The sequence below is a fragment of the Wyeomyia smithii genome, chromosome 1 (genome assembly GCF_029784165.1).
Source record: "Wyeomyia smithii strain HCP4-BCI-WySm-NY-G18 chromosome 1, ASM2978416v1, whole genome shotgun sequence".
Lineage (NCBI taxonomy): Eukaryota > Metazoa > Arthropoda > Insecta > Diptera > Culicidae > Wyeomyia > Wyeomyia smithii.
Genome location: NC_073694.1, coordinates 177,966,163 through 177,988,908, shown reverse-complemented (window position 1 = coordinate 177,988,908; position 22,746 = coordinate 177,966,163). Strand labels below are relative to the sequence as shown.

Genomic DNA, 22,746 nt, shown 5'->3' with positions numbered 1-22,746 from the left:
GTCTTATTATTGTGCTACTTTTACGTCACTTTTACCTACATTTAGTCACATTTCTGTCACAATTTGTGTGACTTTGGAGAAATTTTCGTCTCATATTTTTATTTGTTTTTGTCTCATTTTATTCTCACTTTCATTCGATTTTGATTTCATATTAATCTGCTTTTTAATCTTTTTTTTCCAATTTGTTTCATTTTATCTCATTTCTGTCTAATTAAACTCTCCTTTTCGTTTGAGTTTTAGGTTGTACATTTTGTTATTTTGTCATGTTTTGTTTTGTATATTCGTAATTTTGGCCATTTTGTGCAGCTTTTTTCGTTATTGAAGCTATTCCTTCTGTCAACAATAAAATCTAAAGAAATAGCACCCCAAACGGATACCAGATTTTACGCAACTTATTCAGAACACGAACTCCGTAACAAATTGGTTAAAAATTCTCCGAAATTAAATTTTGAACAGACCTTGTGCCTCCCATTTGATGAAAACAGCTGCTGCCGAGTGAACAAAGATAACAGAAGCAATTACTTCCATAAGCGAAAGCACCGCCAAAAATGTTCCAAGCCCTCGTCCTTGTAAACCCCCTAGTAAGGGGTTCCAAACTTTCAATCTATTGTCAACAGAAGCTCGAAATCGACATTCAGTTTATCATTATCAAATAAACTTAATCGTTTTCACTGGCGCTGCTGTCGATCCTTGCTTGCATGATACAGTTTTATAGTATGCCCATTTCGACCTGAAAATGGGGCACCTCCAGGAAGTAGGAATAGTGGCGAAGTTTATCTTAGCTCGCGCCACCGAAAGCAGGCGGAATTTTCAACAAGTCGGCAAAAACCGGCAAACAGACGTGATAGACGTATACACAGTACAGTGTGTGTGTGTGTGTGTGTGTGTGTGTAGGTACCCTGCTAGTGTGCAAACGTGCAACATTGAAGGCAAACTTTACTTATCATCACCCCGTTCGTCATTGAGCTTTACAGAAGTAGAACTAAAAAAAAACAACAAAGAAGTTGAATCGTTTTCTGGGCAAACGTAACTCGGGAGATAGTGTTTTCCCTCTTAGGAGCACCAATAGTTTCAGCTATCACCGGCACACAGAAAATCTTAAATAAACTTTTATAATTTCATCAGCAGCTAAAAGTTTTATCCTCTTGTTGACTTCGTCAGACGATTTTTTTTTGGTTTTGTTTAGAGTAAAGTGAAAAGAGAGCAAACTCATCAAAACTATCCTGGATGCACGTTTCGGATAGGTAACTGACATATGAGTGGGTGGTGGCAAAAGAGCAAAATTTGCTGGCATCACTTGCTGGCTTTGTTTCAAGTTTCGAAAAATCGAAACTAAAGAAAAAGCCAAGATGAGCAGCCTTCTATCGTTCTCTGTTCACCGCTAGGGATTTGCAGACGGAAATGACGATGATTTCCCACAGCTCGTTTTCGTTCCCGTGGTTTGGGTGGTTTGCGCGGGGAGCGATGTGGTAAACATGGCCCGAAGTTTAAAATTACTAGACTCTCTAGAGTCGGGCCGTACGTGAGAGGTCACTTAAGGTTTAAGGGATGTAGTCGAGGTATTTTGCAGTTTAAAAGTTTACGTTTCTATGTGTTTTTAATCGTTTTTCTTGAGCTTGCGATTAATTTTTCTCTGTAGTGAATAAATCGTCCGAAGCTTGAACCCTTCTTTTTTCGCTGATACCATCCAGACCAAACCAGACCACGGAGCAGCCAGGGATTATCAAAACTCTTGAACTACAGCTGAAGTGAGTCACCGGCGGCAGTCACTTGAAATGCAGCAGCAACAGTGCTCTCAGCCACTTTCCTGCAAGACCTTTGCCGTTTCCCTCTTTCATTCGGACTCCACACTCTCCCTCTCCCTTCTGTCGGCATCCTAGTAACAATATGAATTTGAATATGAATTTTCTCTTCAGGATGAAGTGCCAACCACACCATCATATCAGGATGCTGCTGTTTCCTCCGTTCCGTTCTTCTGTCCGTCTTTTGCCACATGGTTTGGGAATTTATCATCCTTCGTGTCAGCACTTGACTGTGTGTGTGCAGTGGATGTGTGCCAGGTTGAAACGAAATGACTGAGAGCCTTCCTTTGTCGGACATGTTAGGAGCCCCCGTTTGCGTTCTTCGAACGATGGGTCGAACCATGTAATGCTCTGGTAAATCCTTTGTAATGCAATTTTACAGTGCCGTCGTCAGCGTCATGGCATGGGCTTCGTTACGATTCGTTGTCACATGCAGTTCTGAATTCCGTAGGGCACACCGGAACATCCCAAAAGACCGAAAAACGCAAACAATCGTCTAGTTTCCGGTGAGTGACTTTGCATTAAACTGGAAGAGTCGGCCACTAGTCAGTCATTCAGAGGATCCATTTCAAATGGCTCAATTACTTTTAGTTTACATTTCATTGGATCCCTCGGTCACACATCGGAACGAATGGCGACCGTGGAGGGTTCCGAACGTTACGCACAGACTGCTGTGATTGCAGTTTACCCCCCTCAATGGGAATGAGATATGCATTTTACTAAACGTCGCTCGTACAATCACACAGTAGGCGTTGAGAGTGCGTTTGTCCATCCGTCGGATCCAATACCGGGGACAATAATACAACGAATGCAAACACAATCCGTGCAGGAAAAACCGGGGTAGCAAGCGACACAACCGACAGCGGAGATGAGTGAAATGGTAATGGAACAAATAATTGAATTTTACTCCCAGCGGACATTGTCCACCCTTTTGTCGGGGACTGCTTCTGGGCGTGTCGCGTGCATGAATACTAAATGGATTGCAATCTCTGCATCTTTTATTCGTAATAATTCTTAATCCTGCAGAGGATAGCACCCGGACCGTTTCGGCGTTTTCCACTTTCCGCTACAACAGTATGAGGGGACGAAACCAGCCACCAGAACGAAACAGGAAGGCGAATGGGTTTGAATGGGCAAATAAATTCTCATTAATTCCTCTTATCGTGTCTGGCATTCGGCCAAGGAAATTGAGTGTTTGCTTTTTGGCTCAAATCCTTTGCAGTGCGCAACACTTGCCTTCGTGCCTTCGGCACTGTCGGGAAGGATTTACGGCAGTTGAGCCAGCATCAGCTAACGGTTGAAACTGTTTCACAATGGCGACGAAATCAACCACATGAAAGCCATAAGAATTGGAACAATTATAGTCTTAATTAAATTAAATTCACACCTACACCAGGTGTTGCACCTGGTGGGCAGAAATCTGTACAACGGTTCGCGGTTTAGTGAAGTTCGGCATTAGAGGAGGTTTTTATTTAAATCAATAAGCCGTAACAAATTTCGATTTCATTTTATGTCCAAAAGGAAAACTCATGGTTTCTGAGGAGTTATTTTCGACATCAACAATGGTTATCGAGTATGCTCAAAAGAAAAAGCTGCTGATTTTTCATGGGTTTACCTTCACACGCACTGACGAAACTACCAATGCAGCATCAATCACAGTCAAATTTCATCGTGATGGCGAAAACAATGACACTACTCCGTTCGGACGGTATCCCGCCGCGTTGAAAAAGGACTTCGTGCGGCACTTTGTGAAAGCCAGATATGCCCGTTTTGGCATCTATAACAACTTGGAACTTTTGAACAACCAACAGATCATCGAAAAGAAGCACGGTTCCGAACGGCAGACGACCCTGAATGACAAGAAGCTTCAAAGGATGTCGAAAAGGAAGACCGATGGAAAATTGGCCACATAACTACGTGTACTTGGCCGGGAGGTCCTGACATACATGTCAGGAGGCGGCAATCCCGTTCTCAGAGCTGCAGGCAATGACGCAGCGGCAGCGGCTGAATAAAATGATCAAGTTGATTTTCCCGGTGAATCGCGACGTGGCGGTGGTGATGGACGACGAGACTTATCTCACCTTGGATGGCAACGACTGGCAGGGCACTTCGTATTTTACTTCCCCCCACGAAGAAAGTGAGCTCCGAGGTGAAGTTCATGTCACACACCAAGTTCCTCAAGGTGCTGCTGCTGACAATTAGAGAAAAGGGGATGTCAATGCCTGGTAGTGGTCAATGATGCCAAAAATAGTGATTTTAACAACTGAAGTGAAAAAGTGATCAAATAGTGACCAGAAGCTGGTAAAAAAGAAATCAAGCCGTTACTTACGGTCGTGGCTTTGCATACAACCCTTGTGATTTTTTGATACTGTCGAAATTAAATTTTTTTACTCGTTAGTTAGGAACCGTTCAAACCAGCTGAGTTTAACTCCAGTCCAACCTTTTAGAAATTACCTTTTGAGTTTAAATATTATAAGTATAATTTCGAAATAGTGACGGCTAACTAATAATACGTGCCCCGAAAGCTATCTGTTTAAGTTATTAATTTATAAGTGAATTAAGTGGCCAAACTTGTTAAAAAGTGTCAAGTTGTGATCTGTGATGCTTTGTCTAAGTGAGAAAAGTGAAGGTTTTGTGAAAAACACAGTGTTCTTTGCGTGAAAATAGTATTTTTTCCTCGAATTGCAATTGAAAATTGTAAGGCCAGCTAAGTTGCGCGAGTGTGAGTGCCTACTTTGTGCGTCGCGCTAACTAGCGGTTCGTTATTAACATGCGAAAATGGAATGCATGGCGGTGTGAGCGAAGAGAACAATAATATCTGGCGAGAGAGCGAAGAGATTAGTGTTGCGCTGTGTTTGTCGGCGTTTGTTTCGCTGGCACAGGCATAACCAAAATAAAACAGATGAGTATAAGTTTTTGTATCAAACATTTTAAGAATGCATAGGCTCTGTGTGTAGTGGTTTTTAGCGGGTTTAGGACTTTGCCAGAAGTGTAAATATGTCATCTGTTGGGTGCACAAAGTGTGGTAGCTTTTCGGTTGCGGGTGGAGTTTTTTTTTTATATTTACAAACCAGATTGTACGGTGCACTCTCACAGGTCAAAATTGGCAGTTTTACAATATAGTTTCAAAATTTATCATTCGAGCATGACAATGCGGCATGCGATTGATGCATCGTCTACAATTGTGAGTCCTGGCAGGGCGGTGACATTTTATTCAGTTCTATGTTCTTGTTTTATGATTTTCCTAGCTTTTGGACAAATGTTGATATACATAAGTAACTTTTATTTAATTATGTTGAAATCGTTTTGGGCGTGAAAATAGTTCACGACAACTGAACTTTGATTGCAATTATTTTGGCATTTTAATAATAAACTTGGAACTCTGTTTTGTTTAATATGCTTATTTGCATTTTTTTAAGTTTTTGGGCTATGAATGCATGTAACTTTGTCAGTTTTTATATTCAGTAGGTGTCTTTTGTGCGAAACGTCGTGTCGCGTATGCGTCGGTAGGAGAAAATGGAGCGGTCGTCCATAATGCCCCGGTGAAACGCATCATCGGCCCGGGTGAGTTTTGTTTATCTAGGGGTTTCCGGAGTGCAGTGGGCACGCTATTGTTCACTTCGGGGAAGTCAGCTCAGTTTCGCGCACGTTATTTTGACAGCGCTCAGTGTAACTATCTTAATACAGCGGTTTCGGAGCTCAATGACCATTACATCGTTTAATGCTCTGGTGTGCCTTGTGGGTTTTTTTACTCGCTCTAACGGTTCTTTGAGCTGGTACCAGTAGTTTGCGTTCGGCGTGCGGTGCGTTTTACGAAATTCATTCGTTTCGAGGTAAATTTTAATAGTTCACGGGATGAAACGCGAAGTTTGGTGTGATACAGACTGTTGACGATTGGTTGCCGATGATACCTAGAAACTTCGATTCTCCTATATGCCGATACAGCGATCGTGATGCGGTTCTATTTATATCGTCTTCTGATGGCCGGTTACGCATAGACCGAGAAATATCCATATCGGGCGCGAATTTGTGTAGAAAAGATCGCACCATCAACCTCGATGGATCCAGATCAATTCCTTTCCACTAACACTAATTCCTTCCTTTGATACTTGTGGATGATGCAGAGGATTCCTCGGTCTCTAGTAGCAACAAGTATTAAACTAACACTCCCGATATCCCTTCCTCTATTGATCTGCATTGGGCGTGGCCAGCTACGTTATTGACCAGTGAAAAGAAAAATCACCAGGAATTGTACACTGAAAATGGCTTGCTACTCCTAGGCACCATTTTGACGGTTCTTTGTGCAATTTCAGCTGATTCTGGTCAATCGCGGGCAACACACGGGCGATCAAATATGCTATGCTATGCTATGCTATGCTATAAGTATAATTTCGAAATAGTGTACATAATCTTTAAAAAAAATCAATTTCCATCTTTATCTCTGCAAGTATCCTCCTTAGACAGGGACCCAGTTATATGGGAAAAAAGCGATGGTGTTATTTTTTCGCTCCCATGCACTTTTCGTGTTCCTTATGGGTCCTATAACAACTGTGTAACTTTTCAGATCGATCGATGAAACGCCCGATTTGCGCCCGATTTTTAAAAGTTTTTTTTTTCATTGCAGCACATCCCTAATTTATTTATTTGGTCTATTCACCAACAGGCGAGCAAGTGCCCCAATGGTGTAACTTAAAGCTGACAATAAAAAAAAATATCTTTAGAGAGTCAATACATATAACGAAACGGGAATACAACAATATGACATTACAACTAGTCAGATCTTAAAAAATATAAACGATATCGCCGACGAAGAAGCGTTCGAGATAAATTGAAGTCGAATAGAGCGGATACTCTATTAAATAATCTTTGGAGACCAACTATTGCGCCAAAAATGCTGTAGTTAGTTCGATGAGCAGGTAATCGCAGCATCGAGTTGTTTCGCAGAGCACGAGGTTGCACGTTTATATTCACTTGTTCCAAAAGAGCGGGGCAGTCTATGCGGCCTTGCAAAAGGTCTGTGGTAAACAACGCCCTGGCCGTGTCTCTACGGACAGACAAAGGCTCCAAACGTATTAGTAAGCAGCGACTTTCATAGTAAATATCTGTAAATTCCTTAGCGGTCCTGAAGATGAATCCCAGAACTCTAGAGGCTTTGTCGCTGGTAAACGAAATGTGAGGCTTGAATGTTAGCTAGGAATCCATAATAACCCCTATGTCTTTAACTTGGTTTACGTGCTCGATTGCAGTTCCTAGCAAAGCGTATTTGTAATGTAAGGTCTGTTTTTTCCTCGAAAATACGGTTCTGATGGCACCAATCGGCAAAAATATCTAGCTGACGTTGAAGGAAGTGGCAGTCTTCAATTGTGTGAACTTGAAGACAGAGTTTGAGATCATCCGCGTAAGACAACCGTGGTCCTTTAATAACTAGGTCCACGTCATTTAAATAGAGCAGGAAGATAAGTGGTCCTAGGTGACTTCCCTGCGGTATTCCAGACGTAGCGTCGAAATAAGAGGATTGGCAATCCCCAATAGCAACGATTAGACGGCGACCGGTAAGGTACGATTGGAACCATGGTAACAGATTCCCGTTGATTCCAAGATTGTCAAGTTTTGCGACAGCTATGCGATGGTTCAGTTTATCAAGTCAGTGTAAATGACATCCGTCTGAGCACGTTTCACCACACTGTCACTGATGTACGAAGTGAGACAAAGTAAATTAGTAGCGGTGGAGCGACCGGCTGTGAATCCATGTTGGTCAGTGCTTATGAAAGCTTTACAGTGAGCGAGCAAAGGCTCCATGATGACAAGTTCGAACAGTTTTGCGACAGCACAGAGTGAGGTGATGCCACGATAATTGCTCACATCGTGTTTGTTTCCCTTCTTGTGTACTGGAAACATGTAGGCCAATTTCCAGCAGGACGGGAAAATACCGGAAGTGACAGATAGCTGGAAGACATGCTGAAGCGGAGAAACCAGGTAAGGAATCTGCGTTTTTAGAAATTTCGATGGAATCCCGTCAGGACCCGGGTTTAGGGATGATTTGAGTTTGCTGCAAATCATTGTCGCGTCTAAATGGTGCTCAAAGCTTGACCGGATCGTGGGGTATTACTGGCGGCACGTTCAACGTGATGATCGCTTAGTGTCTCACCAGTGAACACACTGGCGAATTTCTTTGAGAAAAGCTGACAGATGTCTTGCGAGGTGGTTGCCTCCTTACCGTTAAATGTCATAGAGGATGGTATTCCTCCTTCATGTCGCTGTTGATTGACGAACTTCCTAAACTGCTTGGGATGAGACTGAGGCATCCTCTGTAAATCTTGTTGATAACGAAGAAACCATCGTTTCGCAACACTTTTGTATGTGTGGTTGATTCTCACATAATGGCGTTTCAGGGACAGTGAACGGTGCTTAGTGAATTTCTTCAAGGCAGCACTCTTCTCAGATTTTAGCTGTCGAAGTTCTCTCGTTAGCCACGGCTGTCGGGGCGCAGGATGTTGGATCTTCTTTGGAACGTATCGGTCGATGGCATAGGCCAATACGTTGGAGAGAGTTTGAGCGGCGTCTTCGGCATTGACGGAGTCTAGAATAGAGTTCTAGTTGAGCTCGGAGAAAAACTCTGGTGGTCGGCATTGCGGAGGTCGTAAGATACGGTAGCGGATGCAGTGTCAAGATCGCGTTTCAGATCGGCATTAATGGTTACTAATAAAGGTGGGTGGTGGGGGACTATTTTTACTAATGGAGCAGGGGCTTCGCACAAATATGGGGCCGTATCCTGGGCGCTCACAAAGCAGAGATCTAAGATGCGGTTGTTCTGGTTAGTAATATGGTTGATTTGAGTGAGTGTGGCTGAGCTTTAACAATCCAAAAGTAAAGCAGCGTTTGGATGGATACTCGAGTGATCCAAGTCCGGAAAGAAAAACCCGTCTCGATATTCTCTCCATGAAATCCGAGGAAGATTAAAATCGCCGAACACCATAACTTCGTCTGTTGCTTTTGCGGTTTCCAGTACTGAGAAGACTGAACGACAATGGGCAAAAATCAATTCACGCTCGTGGACTCGATCCGGAGGTATGTATAAAGAGCAGAGAAATAGCTTACGATCGCCCAATTTGATCGCAGTCCAAACCTGTTCAAGGCTCACAGAGGCGTCTTCCTCTAATGTTCTAGCTTCAAATTTAGAATTGACAGCCACGAGAATGCCCCCACCAGTAGATTTACGACTATTTCCGGCGTTGCTATCACAACGGAAAACCTCGTAGTTATTTCCGAACACCTGACGAGAAAGTGAGCGCGTATCCAGCCAAGTCTCCGTGAGAACTAAGATATCATAGCAAAGATCCGAGACAGCAACGCGGAAATCATCGACAACGCTGTTCATACCGCCAATATTCTGGTAGTACACGTTGACCTCCTGGTGGCGGGTAGAGAGAAGGCAGCTTGTTGATCGTATTGTTGATGTGCAGCTCGAAGTGCTGGGAGTTCAGCTAGAATGCGAAGCGGTATCAGGCATCGAGTGGGATGAATCAAAGTTAAACTAGCCTGCTGAAGACGGTTGGAAGACCACCAGTCCACGTCTGCCGTCAGGACCGAGACGACTGTGATGAGCGCTGGCTGCAATTGGCGCGACTGGGGCAGAGGAACCGGGGGCTTCCATGTTGCTTTCCACAGTGCGTCCCGGTTGCAGCTGCATTCCAAGATTAGAGGGCTCGGTTTCAACGCTGTAATTTAAAATAACATCGGAAAGCAAAAAGCAATCTGCTCTGTTGGCAGGAACTTTGATGAAAAACGGAGAGATTGTCAATTCTTGGAGATGGTGGAACCGAAACAGAGTCAGAGGGGACTTCCATTGAACCTTGTTGCGTGCATCCCGGTATATACAAGTAAGTTGTTACCTGGACATTGAAGATGGTTGTTCGGTTCCTGTGGCTTCTGCGGGTTGGATAGGTGAATTCAGTGGTTCCTTCGAAGTAATCTGTTGTTGTTTCATTCGGTAGAACGGTTGTGAGGGAGTGTTCCGAGTTTAGCACAGATCCGTCATGGGCATTGCTGGGAACGAAACTTGGGGTAGCAAGAGCGGTGTCGTTGTTTTTTTGGTTTTCAGCAGTGCGCGAAATTTTGGTGCTTTAAAATCCTCGATTTCGCGAAAGAGAGTACCCTCCGGCCATGTTTCTGGATCTAGTGCTTTGGCCTTCAGGGAAGGATCAACTCCAATTTTAAAGGACACGAACGTAAGGGTGCTAATGTCCTTGTCCTTCGGGACGAGTTTGACAACGACAGGGTCGTCGTCGGTCTCGAGATAGGCTTTCACTATAGTTGACATAGGTTCCGAAGAGAAATCAGGCCGAATCCTAGATATATACAGCCAGAATTTATCTTCGATGTTATTGGTAGCGGGTGCTACAACAAAGCTATTCAGAGTCCGCTAACTACCGACAGTGCAGTTGTCCGTGGATCGTGGGGCCGCATCCGTTTCACGGGGTCGCTTGAAATCTCTATGTTGATCTACTGCAGGCCAACGATTGCGTAGTGACGGTGAGAATGGGGTAGTCGGTTTGGTATGTAGTTGTTTGATTTCGCCAAGTAGTTCAGTAATCGCGTTGGTTAGCGAGTTCAGCTGTGGCAGTGGACCAGCATTGGATGACAGCATGCGAAAATGAGAATTCTCGAACAACTCGGCACAATTGTCACACATCCAGAAGAGGTTTTTTTTTGTGCGAAGTAAAGTACCTTAGCAGCGCGCGTGACACGCCAGCACATGTACTCATGTGGAATGTCGCTCCGCAATAACCACGACAGGTAACAAAATCAATGCCCGAAATAGCATCGGAGCACTTTGCGCACATTTTAGCCATAGTATCATATAAAGTTCCAACACCCACTACTAGCAGCACTTTATCGGTGAAGTGGACAGTCTGGGAATAAATTATCTTCGCAATACGTTGTGATGACTCAATCGGAGGATTTGAGGATATGCTTATTTTATATTTGACGGAAAGATGGCGCTGTTGAAAAAAAAATCGAGCAGGACAACAGTGCGAGAAAGCAAGCTGATTGCAAACACAAAAGCACTGCACTTAGCACGTCAAAAGTTTCACTGAATGAAGCACTTTGCTGCGATTATTCTCACAAAACTTCACTTGCCCGGTACAAAAATGAGAACAAATAAGAGTTCGGTCGGTGTACAATAGCCGAAAAGTGTGAAAGCACTACAGAAAAACGGTATAAATAAATTGTCGTAAACAAACTAGACTAAACAAACAAACTAGTGATGCCAGATTTCCATACGATTTTATATGAGAAAAACCACTTTTCCAAAACTTTTTCTATAGTGATGTCCAGTTGGCTCCTAAAAATATGTCAATACAGGATATTTGTAGGAAATTTTTCCGGGAAAAACTCTTCTGAAGACCGCAAGGCGCTACCTTGCTTGTGAGAAAAGATATTCACCCCCGACTGATTGAATAGCTGACGAACGGCTTACCATTGAATTTTTTTAGGGATATTCCGGGGATGATACTCAGTGACCGACAAATCAGCAGCATTTTTCTCTCCTCAATATGTGAAAAGAGCGAAGTTTAAATATATTATGCACTCCTTTTTCGTCATGAGCGCTGCATGTAGTATTTTTCGCACCACACTTCTTTCTTCTGCTTTGTGCTGTGCTTCTGCCGCTCGCAGAAAAAATATACTGCTTACAGGGTGCGGCAGGAACGAATGCGAAAAATTCTGGTGCTTCTTTTATTCCCGTTCCGAACCACTCTAAGCAATAATATAAAATATTTCAAGTTAAAGTAACTTTATTACATTGTTGTGTTGTGGTGCGGATGTTATTATCGTCCGAACATTGTCTATTTGCAGTCGTGTAAAAGTAGGTCTGCATACATGGCGAGACGTTTTTATGCCTATTCCGTCAGTCCTTTTTTTCTTATCTTCATGCGCAGGCAGATAAGCATACGTAGATGAGTAGGTATAGAAATAAGATAGGTTAGCAATATGGATTTAAGAAATAAAAGACGGCTGGGAAATCAGTCGTGGTTCACCAGTACAAGAGAAAAGTGTTCATCTTTCAAAAAAAAAGAAAGGGCTCAACAGTTGTAAACAAATGTACTGGGACTCATCAACCCCCATTTCACTCAATTACATCCTCAAGAAATCGCCGGATGCAGAACATGCCTTTCAAACTCGGTCACTTCAAGTTTTTTAAACTTGTATGAAATGTTTTGCAGGTTTGTGCTACAACATATGCCCAAGTCGAATAATTTCTAGGAAGCCATTAGTCTCTCGCACTCCAACCTGTTGTAGAACAACGTATTGATTCTAAGAGAAGTTGGCTTTCACCCAGAGTAGTACTTGGTTCTTTGAAATAACGATAAAATAACTACGGTATTGTTTTTAACACCAGCATTAATTGAAACAGGCGCAATTTTCAAACGGTTGGACATCACCAAGTAAAACATCATGGAACCAGCCGGATGTTTGATTTGAAACTTGAATATCACTATCCCTATCGAGTTTACAGGAATATCGACCTTTTTGGCAAGTTTCCTGATATACCGTAGCTCAGGATCATCCTGTAGAGACTTTTTGATACCAGAAATTTTGGCCATGAAAACCTCCCACGATGTCTTCTAGGCGATAAACTTGCCGATTTTTCAGTTACACAAATTAACCCAATATTGAAGTTTAACTCATACCGACCGAGCCCATTTAATTGTATAGGTGACTGAAACAAAACCTTCTATTTCTCTTTCACTCAAATTCCTTATCACTCACAACGCTAGTGTCAAAATCGCAGCTGTTACGAAAATAAAAAAAAACGTCAATCCTGCAGAATTGCGTGGGCACGGTCGGAGAGGGTTAAACATTTTCGCATTTTTTTCTGCCGCACCCTGTACCAGAACCATAGTGGCGAATCATTCTAATGAGAATACACAGAGATATACTGAGCAATTCTCGCTGAAAACAGGCCACTAGGTGCACAAGGTCTTTCAAATTTCATATAAATGCACATATTAGTTAGGAATAGAGAAAAAAATATTATGCCATTTCTGTTTGGTTGAATTCGTTGACCCCTCGGTCATCAAGGGGTGGAATAGTTTCCTCGAAAAGTTGAAATTTTAACAATTCTCGATGTTTTATTTGAGCTATATCTCTGAAATTCGTTATGGAACCTACTACAAGTAACACTTTTTTGTAAAGCGGAATGATAGGGCTTTCATTTGGAGCAATCAGAATTTTGCCGCCGTCTTGAATTATATCAGAAAAATGCAATTTTGGCCGTGTTCGCAACTACCGATTTTTGATTTGAGACCAGCATTGGGAGACTGAGAAAAAATGCTATAAGATGCAAGAAAACAATTAGGTGAGCATCAGTGTTAACCTACCAATTGAACGAATTTTCCAAACGAAGTTTCAAAATATCCAATACATTCCGTGCCATCAACGTAGTAGCGATATGCTGAGACCAAGTGGATACGCATGTTATAACCCTACTATAACAATATATAACGTAATCAGTTAATTATGCAACTAGTACGCCCATACTATTTGCATTGAGATTAGTGAGTATAATATATGCAACACGAGCATGCTAGATTTTTTTTTGACGTAGGACTACTTCTTTGTTTTCTATACTAGATTACATTTTGTGAAATTGAAAATGAAACTGGCAAATGTTGCGGCAGATTTCAAACGACTATAGCGAGCGAACGACGTAATGCATCTTAGTCATTTATATGTCGGTAGATAGATAAAATGTGTAACAATTGTTTGATATAATGTTTAACATTGTTGCTTCACTGCTTAATGCTGAAAAAAGGTGAAAAGTTTCAAGGTCAAGCTTTCCCATACATTTCCCTCGCTATTGGCTTGCTTCCCGAGCACGGATAACAATAACATGGAAGGAATAAATTCCACTATCTACACATTTTGACTCAACAAAGTGTTTTGGTTTGTTCCTCTTTCTCTAAGCTGTGTGGCCACACCCTTATGGCAAAAATCTACGATGAACTCGCTACAAAAGACTGCGTGTAGAAAATTCAGCATTCAATCTACGTACATGTGAAAATCGTTAAGTTAGATTTATTTTCGGATTTATTTTTCCTTTTCCGACAGTGTGAACGTACTTTATTGATATGTGGTAAAAGATTTATCTTAGTACTTAAAACAGTATGGTGAAGCAACGAAGACAAGTACAGAATTATTATCCAAAAAAGAGGATCAATGTTTTGTGATGTCAAACCCGTTCGGCATAGTAGTAAATTGGATGAATAATGACAATTTGCTATGTATAATAGAGAGATTAAATCTCATTTTGAATCGTCACCCTGAAATTTTCAGTAAAATCTGCATACACAATGCCTTCATTCGGTTTAAGATTGGTAATTTTGTGGATTTAAAAGTGAAATACGATATAGTCTTAATAAGTTTCATTTTACTTATTCTAAGTTACCTTAGGGACAGATAATGAGCCAAGCATTGATTCCATGAACTACTAAAAGTGTCTACGAACTCTTCAAATGAACAGTTCTTTCGAACTATTGATATTGATTCTTAACCTGCACTAGTTTTGTTCAGCAGTTTATTACTGAACTCATAAATATCCGGAAATTTACCGCATTTAAAAAAATAACACAGGAGGGAACAGTTTCTACCTATGGCTACTACGTTGATTGCGCGGAATGCATTGATTATTTTAAAACTTCGTTCGAAAAATTCGTTCAATTGGTAAGATAACACTGATGCTCACCTAATTTTTTTCTTGCATCTTAAAGCATTTTTTCTCAGCTTTCCAACACTGGTCTCAGATCGAAATTCGGTAGTTACGAACACGGCCAAAATTGCATTTTTCTGATACAATCAAAAATGGTGACAAAATTCAAGATGGCGACAAAATTCTGATTACTCCAAATGAAAGCCCTATCACTCCACTTTACAGAAAAGTGCGTCTTGTAGAAGTTTCCATAACGAATTTCAGAGATATAGCTCAAATAAAACATCAAGAATTGTTAAATTTTTAACTTCTTAAGAAACTATTTCACCCCTTAGTGACCGAGAGGTCAACAAATTCAATCAAACAAAAATGGCATTATCATTTTTTCTCTATTGCTAACTAATATGTGCATTTACATGAAATTCGAAAGACCTTGTGCACCTAGTGGCCTGGTTTCAGCGAGAATTGCTCTACTGCAGAACGCACTGCTAAGATAATACAACAGAGACAACTCGAGTTTTCTCGTAGAAGAATGTGGCGCATGGATTTATTATGTTAGTTGCGAGATGCAAAGCAAATGCAATCTACCTTCCTACCCAGATGCTCCCCTTATTTAATATATGCTCAGAAGACTCACTGAAAAAGCACTGCAATGAGCTCTGTTGTGTAGTTATTCTGTGAGAGGTCCATTTGGGTGAGAAAGCTCACCATATTTTGCTCGAAATATATGGTAAACATCAGTCCTTGAGTAACGTCAGAATAGTCGGAACACATTGAACATGTGAATTTGGAGAGAATTGAAGAGAAAGGCTACTTGAGAGAGATGGGATATAAAAAACAATTCTTTGGCGCTCTCACGTCAACCACTTTCTATACCGATTGCGTTGTGGTAGGGATGTGAATTCGGCAGAATATTAAAGAGACAGAATAGGAGAGAACAGCTTAAAAGTGTTTTCCTGCTACCATTAGCGATACAGCATACCGTGCAACGCACGTGCTATTGAAATGAACCGTTGCGTAGTTTATTTGACGGTTGGTTCTAAAGCAACATTCAAATTGTTGTTTATGCGAATGAAAAACGACTTTTCGTATTTCGTGTAACAATAAGTCTCAAAAATTCCACAAAATTCCATTTAATTTTTTTCATTTTTGACCAAAAATTCTTAAAGTCAGAAAACACAATTCTTTAAAAAAAAATATCTTGTAGTTATATTTTATGTAAGTACAAACGTATTTTTATAATCAGTGTATAATAATTTGTTTACTTTTAGCCTTAAACTTTTTTTTTTCAAAATTTTTCGACATTCGATGCAACCTTCTATTGCATAGTCGGAAATAATATATTGTCCGACATTCCTTCGACAGAACAATTGTTTCAATTCGAGATTGTGCCGACAAAATACCGCAACAATTTTTGAGTGCACACCACACAACCTTAGGTAGTTAAGCATGTTGTGGAATTTCTATATGCTAACCTCATCCTGCTAACCTCATCCAGCTTTTCCCAAAGCTGAAGAAAATTGGCCACAAATTTACTTAAACAACTTCTGTGTATTTTACTTCCTTCTTCATCCCATCCCGCTCTAATCTCCTATGCTTTCATTCCCTGTCAACTTTTGTCGCCGGGCATTTCGCGCTCCGTGCGACCCCACGTCGCTTAATCTAGCTCACTTGACTGCCATCCGGTCTTCGCGGCATCTGTCCAGCAACACCAATCCGCCACCACTCCCAGCTACCAATCCTTAAGCCGCTCCAGTCCTTCCCTTGCCGACTTACACGTTACCGAACAGTCCGTTCAAATCCGATGCTGCCGAAATTCGGAACACCGCACCACGGAACAAAAACAATACAAAAGAAAGAAGAAAGAAAAAGCCCTCTCTGGAGGGCCTTGCTTGGTTTTCTCTATTTAATGCCTCAGCGTGACTTTGTCCGTTGTTGGCTTGATCGTTCGACGGCTCTTCCAGAATTAACTCCGTCCGCGGTTGACTCGTGATGTGCACCCGACGACTTCTCACACAAAAAAAAAAACAAAAACTTCTCGATCGAGTTGACTGTCTCCTGTTTGACAGTTCGTTTTTTTTCCTCATAAACCGTGCTGCCTGTTTCTTGGCATTTTTTAGCAGCGTCGCTTTGGTTAGAGACTCGCGGACTGTCAGCGGGTTGCTGTCAAATTTCAACTGCTTCAAAGTAGTGTGGTTTCTGGTGGCATATTGCGTGTGCCTTCGTCTACTGCGTAATTCATTACTCTGCTTCATGTGTACGGTACTTATATTTATTCTAACTGTAACAAGCATACAGCCGATCTAGAGCCAAAAAACTCATTCTCCCGCACGTGATCAATCAAAGCAGCCAACTGTTTCCGCTAACGAAACTCATCGGCTGCAAAGCCGATCATTAGCTCTGTAGAAGAAGTGGAACAAATTACAGCAATACGTTTTAATGATTCTTGGAACACGTTGTACTGATACTGAACACCTTGCTTTCCGTGGGAGAAACATCGACGACCGCATGGCAGCGAAATAAGTAGGCAACAGAAAAAATAGCGATAAAGTTTTCAAAGACAAGAATCAAAAGCTAGAAGAGGACAAAGAGAAAATTCGGATAAAAATTCTTTCTCTTTGAGTTTCAGGGGAAGTTGTTCATTGAAATCAATCTAGCAACAGATTTCAAACCAGGCGGTCGATATTTTCTCCACACGTGCGGGAAAGGTCTGCAAGATTATCCTAGCCTTTTCTTGCAGACTTCCGGAAGCCGTGTCTCAAAGCAACCAGAGGTTCACTTTTTCGATCAATAAAAAAAAAATTCAAATCGACTTTCTGGGAGTCGTTTTTTTGAGAATTGATACGATACATGAATAAATAAGAAGAATTCAATTTTTGACTAACCCATCTAAACTCAGAAAACAGATTTCTTAAAAAAATATATATCTTGTATTTATATTTTATATAAATACAGTTGAACGTAGAATCGATAAATTGATGAAATTGATCAGTTTATGTTAATTTGTTTAATTTTTGCCCTAAACATCAGTTATTTATTTTTTCAAATTTTTTTAAATAAATTTTTAAATTTTTTCTCATGTTTTTTTTTAATTTTCGGTATTGTTTTTAATTTTTTTAAATATTTTTTCATCTCTTTTATTGTAAATTTTTTCTTTGCTTTTGTATTTTTTTATTTATTTCTTGAATCTTTTATTAATTTTTGTTTTTTTTTTCGTGTGATTTAAATGTTTTTCATATTGTTTTATCTTTCCTTTAAATTTTGATTTTTTTTTAAATTTCTTCATTTCTTTTGATTTATTATTCAATTTTTTAAAGATATTTTTTTGGATATTCTCCTGTCATTAAATAATTAGCGAACGTCCATAAGTTACGCAGCGCAATCATAACTATTTTCAATGCCCTCTCTTTTTGAATATTCATGCATGGTTTACAACGCTTCGTCAGATAGTCTCGCACTTCATCCCTTCAGAAGCGTACGCATTTCATGGATATTTCCCTACGGCATTACAGTCATATTTGAAATAGAAAAGAACCTATTAAACTAAAGTTTTTCATTACGCGTCCTTTTTTACGCGGTATTCTCCGCGTTAAGAAAGACTTTAATGTATATTTAATAATTTAATAATATTAAAAATTATATATAATCGAACCATATAAAATTTAATCTATTTGTTTATAATCAAGTTCGATCTGAACTCTTAATTTTCCCACATTCTTATATATTCCATTGGCATTTCATTCCATTTTTTTCAATTTGATCTGTAGGGCAAAACCTGTGTTTAGTAGTGTTATCACAGATAAACAGACGTACCACTCCTATCAAAATTCTACGAAAATTGTGGTTTCTACTAACTTGTGCGACACCTTCTTGACATATTCCAAATTTTCAGCTTTTCTGCTGTTTTGGCAGCACGGCGCGCAACAATTGTCAACTGAGTTAAGGGGAAAAACTACATCAGCGCCACTACCGCTGCCACAGGAATACTCCGCATAACTAAAACTCATTTGAATTGACCGTTATTTTGATCCACGAAAATAAATTTCGTAGTACGTCTGTTTTTCTGTGGTGTAATCATGGTATAATGCTGCCTAAATGTAAGTTTAGTGTCCAATATAAGATCAATAACAACGTCGCAGTGTGCCAAGTTTCTCCCCGTAATGTGCTAATTAAAAACCAGAAGATTTTTTTCCGTTGAAAGCTGGTTACAGAGCACTTAGGGATGCTAACGGATATATGATTAAAATGGCACCAATCAGTGAAAAAATCAATCAGCTTTTGGATTTTGGTTCAGTCGTCATGAGTTTAAAGATTTTGGTATCGTCTGCGTACAATAGTCCCACTCCAGGAGACAATATTCTAGTAATATTGGTCATGAATAAAGAAAATAGTAAAGGGACTAAAAGATTGCCTGGGGTTACTCGTACCAGCTAAATTTAATGGCGGTAAATAGAGTCCGTAAAATTTTCTCATTGGTTCTGACAAAAAAAAAATATTTAAAGTAAGCCAAATGTACTTTGGAAACATCATTTGAAATTCTGGATTAAAATCTAATAAAAAAATAATGCAACAACAGATACAAACTCACCTCCACGCCTGGTTCACCGGGGTCTCCTTTCTTGCCACGCTTCCCTCTCTTGCCCGGGGGACCTGGAGGACCGGGAGGACCTGTAACAAACCGAAAATGAAATGACTGATTAACGAACGAATTGCTGTCATTTATCAGACACAGCTCCAAGCCGAAGCTGTTGTCATGATCTAACCGCTAGCATTCTTGTCAACTTCCTGTGGATTATATTGGTTCATAAATTATCGGACAGTTTGCTCCACTACGATATTAATCGGCTAGTCAGACGATGCGCAAAACGCAACCATTTTTCATCTTCCCAGACGAAAATTTCAACGATTCCGCCTCTGACAGCGCGCACAGATGCGAGGCGTTTTTGTTTTTGTTTTTTTTTTTGGTTTGCTTCTCATGCTGTTGTAATGCCCGTACTACGTAAAACTAGGATGAGATAATTTGATTAAATCATCATCGTGGTTTAGCCTGGATGCTCTCATCGTAATCGCCGCGGTTCGGATAAAGTTACACATAAACGCAGCAGCAGGAAGTGGACTCTTGATTAAGATTGAAAACAACTTCCGAATGTGTTTTGCAGCCCGCCGGGTTGATTGCACCAGAGCGGTTAGCTTAGCTCTCGCGTTTGACCAGCTTTTGATTCGGATAATTTTCCACCGCAATCCGCTGGCTGTTGCGGGTGGAAAATTACGTCCCGGTCGTTCGAGCGACTCGAAAAAAACTTTGAAATGTGTTTAGCCAAGCGTGGTCGCGGTTTTTCGCAAAGCTAGACAGCGAATGGAATAATTTGATTAAATATTCTTCGGTAAGCAAATTGACCGACATTGACAAATGGACAGGAAAGTTTGCAAGAGTAAATTGACAGATTCAATATTTCATAGACTTATTGGCTGTTTCCAATTTTTGATTATAAAATGATTCATTTTACTTTCGCCGAACCATCAGTCGACAACTCGCGTTAAGTCGTACCGAAATTGGCAACGAAAAAAAAAATCTCCCCTAATCCGACCCAAATTTCCAAGCTGGCACCTTGGAAATATTGTCATTCACCAACCGTGAACCGGATCCGTGACAAACTCTTCTCTCATTATAAATTGATACTCAATCAGGGCAGCCGCCGGCCGGCGCTCGTTCGGGCCTTTTCTACGATTATCGTTGCCACTTCCGTTTCGTAAGTATTCCCCAGAATATTCTCCCGGTGCCGAATTGGGGAAGTGACCCATATTTTATCAGCCTTCATTCTCCGCTTTTTTTTTGTTCGACTTTCGGCACCGTCTGCTTTGATCACGATTCACGAAGCCCACGCGACCGTCTTGCGTTGTCTCTCTCTCTTTCTGTATCTGTCGCCCGTAGATGAGAGACCGAGTGGTTGTTGAATGTGATTTGTCCATAGTCGTGGGCAAGGCTGCATTTTAGTCTGATTTTTTTGACGTTGGACTAACGTCTATATCGAAGTTAGGCACCTGAATTTGAAAATCTAGTAATTCAACCGGGGAAAACCAGGGAAAAGTGGTCAGGTTTTGAGCGCTTATATATCAGTCATTTCTTTTCAGAATTTCGAGGTTTTGGCATCAACCGATCAGAAATTCTTTTACGGTTGAATTTATGTAACAAAAATAACCTATTGTTCGAGATACAGTATTGAAAAATTGATAAATCACATCGATTGTCTAAATCATACCGAGCAACCAATCACCACCTCTCTTCACAAGCACAGTCGACACTAACGGATACAACCGATCTGACTTTGTAAACAGTCTCACAGCTTTCAACCAATAACGAGCTCGCTTTCGGTAGCTGCAACAGGTGTTCCAACACCGTTTTAAAATGCTTCTTTTATCATTACCACTGGACAGATTCTAAACACCAATGGCTTGATTGATAGGGGAAATATTGCGCAAGATTGTCATATAATAATTTAAATATGTTTTCGATACTAAACTAGTTAAAAGTTGTGTTAAAAGTCGTGTACATTCAACCAATCACAAGCTCGCTTCATGTTTGCTCGCGGATGGATTTTTGCTTTGGGCTATATAATAGCCTGTGTCGTCTCATAACAGTCATCAGTTAACAAGTGAAAGGCCACCAGGCCGGTCTTGTATAATCAGCAGCGGTGGCTGATTCCAGCGGCCAAACTGAGCTGCAGCAGAACCAGAGCGGTGGTATCAGGCAGCAGCGGCGGAGGTGGTGGGAAGCTGCATTTCTTCATTCAGTTCGGTGCTCCTTCGATCTGAGTTGGACCCCACCAGCGGTAATCCAATTCAGATATCGTTGGGTGAAAACGTTGGGTGTGTGCAGTGTGCACATATAGCGTATGTGCATCTGTATTGCTATGACATTTGCGATGATAGGGATGGCGCTGTTGCGTGTGTATGCCTAGCTATAGCGTGTGTAAGACACTAGCATGTGTAGCATATTATGGCTATTGCGTGTATATCTTCAGCGTGTGTACGGATAGTTATAGCTTGTGTGTGGATAACTGCTGCGTGTGTAATGATTAGTTATAGCGTATGTATGGATAGTAATAGCACATGGTTGGATAGCTTATGCGTGTGTATAGATAGTTGTATCGGATGTATGGAAAGGAATAGCGTGTGTATGGATAGCTATAGCTACAGCGTGTGTATGAATAGTTTTAACGCGTGTTTAGATAGTTATAGCATGTGTGTGAATAACTATAGCGGGTGTTTATCGAAGATTATTATTGTCATTGAAAATATTAAAACGTCTTAACGAACACAGTTGTGAATTTGATTTTACAGCAGCGATTTTAACTTCTTCAGCCAGTCTTTATTCATCGAGGAAAAATTACTACCTATGAATGATCAACACTTATTTACTAGAAATTTGATTTAGATCAAAACGGGTTCATTTGAGTATCATAAGTTATTGGTAAAAAGAGTTGCAAGTTTTCTCAATGAGCATTCATTAAATTTTCGTTTTTGTTTCTCGGTGCGCGGTTTTGATTTTGTTTCTCGAACACAGAGAAAGAAACAAACTTGTCGCTATCGTGAAAAATAACAAAACAATTAGAAATGCTCTAAATCACAACTGAAGAAGTTAAGATATTTTCCTGTCACTCGCCCAAACCTTGATAACAACTACCGAAAAACGTGTGATTGAGCTCTTGCTATATTGAGTTATTGAACCAAACGTTTTTTTTTCAAATACATGAAGTTATATGCTGGGCTGGAACTAACCTAGCATGAGTTTTATCGATTAAATGTCAAACAATTTTCAAATTTAAAATTTTCGGTTGAATCGTTCTGGGCTCCAATTTCAGATAGTTTCGTTAAGTTTGCTTTTTGCTTAGATAGGAAAATTTTACCAATTCGCTCAATTAAATGATTGTCTTGGTAGTGCAGCAAACAAAGGGTTGATTCGAATATGTATGAAATGACAGCGATTAAATAAAAAATATCCATTCTTTTAGTATATATTATTATTTATAACGTTTTAACGTCTCAGCATCCAGAAATGCACTGTTAGATAAAATTGCAGCAAATACTAGAGTTGCAATTCTCTCTATTATTTGTTTTAATGGTCCAACGTCATGCGGTCGTGTCTTGAATACCATCCTCCTACTTTTTTTAATGCATAGTGATCTAGTTTTGAACCCTTATCAATTTATGATTTTATTTTTTACCAATGAA

General features: G+C 40.4%; 1 protein-coding gene across 15 annotated transcripts in view; it reads right to left on the bottom strand.

Moving 5' to 3' along the window:
* Positions 1-22,746, bottom strand: part of LOC129718367 (collagen alpha chain CG42342) — a 373,251-nt gene that overhangs the window by 202,710 nt on the left and 147,795 nt on the right. For all 15 annotated transcript variants that reach the window (XM_055669088.1, XM_055669087.1, XM_055669090.1 and 12 more), the window contains one exon: positions 19,103-19,182. In XM_055669088.1, coding sequence (XP_055525063.1) covers positions 19,103-19,182 — 80 coding nt within the window. The remainder of the gene's footprint in view (positions 1-19,102; positions 19,183-22,746) is intronic.